The 7712-nt window shown below is 38.8% G+C and overlaps 1 protein-coding gene across 1 annotated transcript; it reads left to right on the top strand.

Annotated features, from left to right (window-relative positions):
* Positions 1-2640: 2640 nt before the first annotated feature.
* Positions 2641-7373, top strand: LOC146332002 (elastase-1-like). The gene is made up of 8 exons (XM_084737965.1): positions 2641-2779; positions 3031-3125; positions 4283-4383; positions 4812-4937; positions 5833-5969; positions 6063-6205; positions 6951-7100; positions 7237-7373. Exons 1-8 carry the CDS (start codon positions 2740-2742, stop codon positions 7246-7248), a joined length of 804 nt encoding a protein of 267 aa, XP_084594091.1. The 5' UTR covers positions 2641-2739; the 3' UTR covers positions 7249-7373.
* Positions 7374-7712: the final 339 nt, after the last annotated feature.

Here is a 7712-nt window from a genome sequence, read left to right as displayed (position 1 = left end):
ACATGGCAGCACTAATGACAAATTTTGCTGGAATGAATGACTGGATACTAACAGCAGTGGTAGTTCCTAATTTTAATGAGGTTTAAATCTTGTCGCTCCACTCTGGCAACAGTTTGAGCTTTTCAAATAGTGTCACATTGACATAATCAACAGTTACGCAGTGATAACCCTCCCTGACTTTCTATCAAACACCCAATCAGTGCATCCCATTCATTTTTTTTTTTTTTTTTTTTTTTTTTGGAACCTCAATTTCCTGCCCATGTGTGTGAGACATCTTTATGGGAACCAAATCGACTATTCATTAACGAGGGGAAGCTGTATCAAGAGCAAACATCTTTAATTAACACATCCCCAGCACTTCCTGTCTTTGATCTCCCCATTTGATTTATGCTTCTGCAAGAAAAGGTTGGGGTGGCGGCGGCGGAGGGGTACACGAGGAGTTTGGAGGGGACGAAGACGCTCTATGAGAAAACAGTGAAATGGTGGAGCCCCTATTGATCAGAAAGTCTTGCAGCATTAGGACCTTTTCCCCGTGTGTCATGGGGCCAGCTCAATTACCAGTCAGCTTGGCTATCTCTTTAATAGCCTGATAAGGCAATAATCCAAAATCCACACAGTCTTAATGACTTTCTGTCTAATTAAGGACTGTTTTATAAAAGACAGACACATCAGAGGCCTTCCCATTGTCCAGAAACCTATTGTTGGAAATATCAGCGTGACCAGTTAAGAACAAGTAAAAGGCTTTTAAAAACTATTTAAAAAAAAAAATTTTACTCAGAGACTCGCTGTGCATAAATCATCAAGTAAGCCATCTACGATATAACTGTTCAAAGTCAAAGGGGTCAGAGTCAAGAAGAGGAGAGAAATCCTCTTCAACTCAGTTCTCACACTGAATTTAAATCTTTCCAGTTGGGAATGCAGATTTTGACTTTGTCTTCAAGTGTTATTCTTTTTCTTAATGTCACTTAAGTACTACACCAAAATCTGTATTTAAAACTGACGTGTATTAAGATTTGGGTGTTGAAACGGAAATCCCAGGACTGTGTCATCTGTCTGTCTTTATAAAGCGTGTGTCCCTTTATGGCACAGTAGAGACTCAGTGTGTTTGTTAGTCTTCAGCACCATCTAGTGTTGGGCTGTAATCCTGTAGCAGAGGTGCTCTCCTTTTTTTCAGCCAAGGACTCCTAGGAAGAAAGAAAATATACAGGGGACTCCTTCATGTATGGAATGATTTTAAATAGGCTATCTTCTTTTCAGTAAGACTTAAATGAAATTAGCATTTTCTTTGTCTTTTCTTCCTTTCAGAGATCCACTTGAGACAACAGATGGCACACAAACATGTTTCCTCACTCTTGCTTCGTAAATCATGCTGGTTCAGATGGACATTTTGTGACGTAAGGATCACAAGGACTTGCACTCTGTTACATCAGATAATTCATTTTAAAGGGATAGTTTGTATTTTTTGAAGTGGGGTTATATGAGCAATAGTCAGTGTATTACATACAGTAGATGGCAGTCGACACGCCCCCAGTTTGGAGAAGCAGAGAGGAGCACCAGCATGGCAGCTGTGGACAGGGTCAGCAACAAAAAGCATTTTAGCATTTTAGAAAATAGGTCAACCTAAGAAAATCTGTGCCAGTTTGAATACATGCTATAATTAGAATATTTTCACTGCTTTACCTTCACCATCACCACCACCTTTACCATCAGACAGCCTCTTCCGACAGGAAATGGCTGTTATATAAGCAAAACGCCACTTTCTCCAAACCAACCAAACTCCATGGGTAAAATCAGTAACCTAAACTCACAGAACACAGGAGATGCTGGTATACCTCTGCCTCGATCTAATAGTTTGTTTGTATGACTTTGGTGTTGTAAAAGCTTAGTTAAGATTCACCTAAATCACAAAATAAGACAAACTAACAAATTGAGGCAGCAGCACTCCTGCAACCTTTGTAATTTGTTAAGTAAATTTACTGATTTTATCCATGGAGTTTGGTTGGTTTTGAAAGCGTGATACCTGGCTTGTATAATGTCAGTTTTCTATTACAAAAGGCTGTCTGATGGCATATACTATATAAAGCATATACTTAAGTTGATAATGTTTTTCTAGGTGGACCAGTTTTACAGCAATACATTTCTTAGCTTCCGTGCTGGTGCCTCTCTGCCCTCTCCAAATTGGGATTGAAATCTACTGTAGGTAATATACTGACTATTGATAAGTACCTCTAAATAACCCAAACTGTCCCTTTGAAGTATTTTTAGTGTGTGTAAATAGTGTAAATAAATAACATTCACTGAATTACCCTTTTGCCATCTTTGGGTGAGAATAAAGTTAAAAATCCATATGTCCAAAAACAAAATTATGCTGTCTGACCGTTTATAATTTGGTTTGCACAAACATCAGTATCATTCAAAAAAATTGTTCTGGACTTTATCAAACATGATAAATACATAAATACCCTTCCAAGTCCTTTGAATCACTGTGACTCATGTCTTCCAGTGATATACTTCTCAGTCTACGTGTCAGTCTTCATTGTGGACCATTTTCTACTGGTCAAAGTAGAAGGTGTGTGTGGTGAACAACTGATAACACAGTGTGAGACAGACCACAGGTGCATACTTCACAGGGGGAAAGAACAGCCACAGTTTTTTCCACACCAGCAAAGGTCAAATAGAGGTATAAAAGAAGGAGGGAAGCATTAGCTCCTTGTAGAGACGTCCTGACGTACTGCAGACATGCTCAGGTTTCTGGTGTTGACAACTCTCGCAGCCGTGGGTAAGAAAATGACAGTGCTGTATAACCAGTCATTATTGATCTCTTTCTGTCTCATTCACTCTCCTACTCTTTATCAGTCAGTCATTCTCTCTGTCATCAGTCAGTCACTCCAGATACGCTGCTGAACCGGCACACTCTCGCTGCCCTTATTTCTCATTTTCGCTTTCTGTAGGTGGACAGCAAATGATATCATGAGGCTTTTGGGAAATAAATGTATAAATCGCAGCCCCTCTCTTTATGTTTTTAACCAGTGCTGGCCCTGGAGCCCCAGCCCAGGTACCTGGAGGACAGCAGTATGAGGGTTGTGGGAGGTGAGGTGGCCAGTCCCAACTCCTGGCCCTGGCAGGTAATCTACCTTGGCTCAATATCAAAAATTAGAGGGATAGTTTTTTTTTTGTTTGTTTGTTTTTTTACTTACCATAGTCAGTGTATTATCTACAGTAGGTGGCGGCTGACACATCCTCAGTTTGGAGAAGCTGCAGGAGTTCCAGTGTAGGACGCTAAACAATGTACTATTTTGCAAAGGGTCAGCAGCAAAATGTATTTTAGTCACCAAAAAGAAAAGCCCGCATAAAAAAAACATCATTAGTTCAAGTGACTGCTATTTTTAAATTATTTTCCCTGCTTTAGTTTGTGATCAGACAGCTTTTTCCTGCAGGATACTGGAGTTACATAAGCCAAATATTGCTCTTTCCAAAGCCATCAGACTACATTTTAAGTCACAGAACACAGGAGTTGCTGGTCTACTGCTGCTTCAAATCTGTTAGTTTGTTTGTGTTATTGGGTGATCTTGCTATTTGGGCTCACCTTACAGCTTTTTTTACATTCTTATGTTTTAATTTTTTTTAATTTAAAAGAAAAATAATCCTACCAATCACAACATAACAGAGCGACACCATACAAATATGATACAAAACTTACACGCTTTATTTTTTTCTCTCAACTCATCCGCCACATTCTATCATGAAAAATATTTTTATTTTTCTGATTTATTATTTGAGTAAATTAACCTTGTGAAAAATTAAAAGTAGGGTACATACAATAGAAAACAAAACACATTTAAAGATACCCATCAAACAGCTGGTTCAAACTAAGGTCCCACCTCTCAATGGATAGATAACCAATTATACTTAATTTTGCCAGTGGAGTCGGGTGGCTTTGGAGAGAGCAATATTTGACATTTATGTTGAGGGGATGTGAGGCTGTCTGATAGCAAGGTAAAAAATATTCTTAATATAGCGTACACCTGAACTGATATCACTCTTTTTTACCCTAAACTGGGGACATGTCAGCCACCATCTACTGTAGGTAACACGCTGACTATGGACCGGTACCTCAAACAAATCCACTTCAAAAAATCCAAACTGTCCCTTAAAGTGCACTCTGTTAGAGGAAACTTAATCAATGTTTAGGGATCTTCCGACATCAGATTGATTAATTCCATACAACCAATTCATTAATTTCTTTCCACATATACAGAACTCTGGTCTTTTCCCCCCTTAGATCTCTCTTCAGTACCAATCTGGCAGCAGATTCTACCACACATGCGGAGGCACCCTGATTGAGAGAGGCTGGGTGATGACCGCTGCTCACTGTGTGGACAGGTAAGATAATGATTAACCAGAGCAAAGACTCAGAATTCTTTGAGTTTTAGGTGTATTTGTGCACATTTTTTTGGATTACTTTGACTTGAATATCTGTAGGCTGCTCTTATCACAGCACTGAGGTATGATTTATTTCAGTGTTTCTAAATGTCACCAGTATGAGTAAACATCTCACAGCCACATATGTATATCTGTCACATAGCAGCCACTTATTTGATTCAGAAGAAAATAAAATCTCCAAACAAAGGAAATGAAACATATAGAACACCAGGGTTCATTTGATGTCTTGTTGTGTTCTTTACTTTTGTTACATCAGTCTACTGCAATAAGAATACCAAACTTGCAGTGAGTCATTTGACTCACCGCTGTATCCAGTCATCGATTGTTAACAATCTCATCTTTTTGCCTCTTTTTCTGAAATATTGCAGAAATATGGTATTCCGTGTCGTTCTCGGCGAACATGACCTCAACAGTGACAGTGGCAGGGAGCAGATCATCCCTGTCAGCCAAAAATACATCCATTCCAGATGGAACCCCGGCAGTGTGGCTGCTGGGTGAGGATCACATATTTTCTTAAATTCATAAGCTTTTAAGGATCTTTAGTTGGTGTTGAGCTCAAGTACCACCAGTGGTACTCGTACCACAGTTTGTAATCTGACTCAGTGGATGCACACTGCGGGTATAAGTTCTGCCAATGGTTGCTTGCTTCAAGCAGCAGTGTGGTATGATTTATTTACTCTGTCTATGTTTTCAAAGTCCCTGGGAAGCAATGACAACCTCTTAGTTGGTAACCTACATGCTGAAAACAGTAAATTAGCTCCTGAGACGCTATTAGTACAAATGTAAATAAGATATTATAGATTATAGATGATTTATGAACTAATGAACCACTGATGAAGTGTTTACCTCTGTTAAATTATGACCTTTCGTTATGTCTCTGTCTATGTAATGATTTTTTAAAGGTTTACAAATTATTTGGTATTGATAAATACTTAATATAGTGTATGTCGCTGCCTAGTGAAAAGAATATATCTTCAGCTCAGCTTCTCAGGATCTACACTAATAGAAATAGACATGTTTTAAACTTTGTGGAAATGGACTTTTGAGATGATGGCTTTGAATTTTTTTTTTTTTTGGCTTAAGAAACACAAGAATTGTCATAACAAAGGATGCCCTCTTTCAGTGTTATCAAAAAAGTTGAAAATCACCAGTTGGGAGATAAATGGTTTTCACAGGACAGCGATGTTGTGTGCAGCTATAAACTGTTAGTTTACTTATTAATCAGAATGTAATTGTGATTGTCTATTATCTGCTATGGCACAATATATAATTTATATTTATAATTATTTTACATTACACTGTAACTAAATAATATAACTCTAATAATGATAGCCATTATAAAGTGTTATTTTTGGTTCCTCCTGTTTGATTTGTGAATTGCCACCTCAGGTATGACATTGCTCTGCTGCGTCTGGCCCATGAGGCTACCCTGAACTCCTACGTCCAGCTGGGCTCTCTGCCTCCCTCCGGCCAGACCTTGCCCAACAACAACCTCTGCTACATCACCGGATGGGGACGCACTTCCAGTGAGTTGATCGCATGATCCTTCTGAGCACCTGTCGGCTTAAATGTCTTTTCTGTAAAGCTCAGTCTTACCTTTTCAATTTCATCCTGTCTAGCTGGTGGACCCCTGTCTGCCCAGCTGAAGCAGGCCTACCTTCCTCTGGTTGACCACAGGACTTGCTCCAGCAGCAGCTGGTGGGGCAGCACTGTCAAGGACACCATGGTGTGCGGTGGTGGTGGCTCTGAGTCTGGATGCAATGTGAGCAAAAGAGAAATGTTTGCACACTCTGTAACTAATATTATGTAAGGAATAATGTACACTGAGCGGGTTGTTATTGTGAAATAAACCCTGACATGGTGGTGCAGGAGCAATAGCAACACACTTAATGTCCATTACCCCGCCTATTACACAGCCTCTTACTTAAAATCAATGATGTCATGCAAAATATTTAAGATTTTATTGATTTAAAAATTGGTTTGCTATTGCTATGATCAGAACAACATCCATAGCAATGGTCTGTCAGAAATAACAGACTGTAGAACGCTGTAATCGACGAATTAGAACCAAGTGTTTAAGAAAGCCATGCAACAAGTGGGATAATGCACAGTGAGCAGGCCAATATTATGAAATAAACTCTGGCAGGGTGATTTGAGTCCTACACCAGCCTGTCCAGATTTATTTTGCAATAATGATCCACTCGCTGTACATTATAATGCTTAATATATGGCTGTTTACTTAAAAAATCAAAAATCTCACACAAAATATCAATTTACAAATTATTTTATTGCTCCTCTAGAGTCTATGATCAAAATTGTGTCCATAGGTATAGTCTGTTCCTTAAAGCAATGATCTGTTATACAGAAATAACAGACCTTAAAATGCTGACCAATTGAATATTTAAGAAAGCCGTCTAATAAATAAATAAATATGTCTCATCTATTTGTGTTTTCACTGAATCATTAAGTTCACTATACTGATGATATTCTCTTTTATCTCCGCTCAGGGTGACTCTGGTGGTCCTCTGAACTGCCTTGTTAATGGACGGTACTACGTCCATGGCATTGCCAGCTTTGTGTCTGGTTGGGGATGTAACTATCCCAAGAAGCCCACCGTCTTCACCCGTGTGTCTGCCTACATCGAATGGATGGACTCTGTTAGTATTATCAGTCATACATAACAGAATAAGCAGTAACGCCTTCTTCATAAGTGTGTGAATGCCACTATGGGTTTTATGGACTTTATTGAATCTTTGAGATGTGTAATCATCATTTGCTTCTCTTCTTTTCTAGATCATGATGTAAAGAGAAGACTCACCTGTGTTGCAGCACACAAAGACAGAGACTGAGTTCAACCATGTCTTCGTCTGCTGTACTGCCTCACTTGTCTGGTTTCATTCAACCAAAAATAAACTCAATTAAAACTCTGAGTGATGACTAATTTCTCTTCAGACAGTGCGCAGCTTGCAACCCAGGTTATGTACGTCATTATGAAGGTTTAATTTCTTTTTTTTTTTTTTTGCTATATCCTCCCATTCTGCAACAAAACTTGTATAAAGGACACCTTAAGGTAGCATAGGAGGACCAGGAGGACCTGTGTGAAAGATTTAGGGGAGGTATTAGTAGAACATAGCAGAAGTGGAATATAGTATTCATAAATATGTTTTCATTTGTGTATAACAAATCACCTGAAAATAAGAATTATTTGGTTTGTGGAGCATGATTTTTTTGTTCTGCTAGATCTTTGATGCTTGCCAGCTGTGTTTTCT

This window comes from Lutjanus erythropterus, chromosome 2, assembly GCF_056507025.1.
Source record: "Lutjanus erythropterus isolate fLutEry1 chromosome 2, fLutEry1.hap2, whole genome shotgun sequence".
In the NCBI taxonomy this organism is placed as follows: Eukaryota; Metazoa; Chordata; class Actinopteri; order Lutjaniformes; family Lutjanidae; genus Lutjanus; species Lutjanus erythropterus.
This window is presented reverse-complemented; position numbering and strand designations above follow the sequence as displayed.

Coding starts and splice junctions, on each gene's coding strand:
- LOC146332002 (XM_084737965.1), top strand. CDS start 2,740: ATGCTCAGGTTTCTGGTGTTGACAACTCTCGCAGCCGTGG. Junction 4,384..4,811: donor GCTGCTCACTGTGTGGACAG/GTAAGATAATGA, acceptor GAAATATTGCAG/AAATATGGTATTCCGTGTCG. Junction 4,938..5,832: donor CCCGGCAGTGTGGCTGCTGG/GTGAGGATCACA, acceptor TTGCCACCTCAG/GTATGACATTGCTCTGCTGC.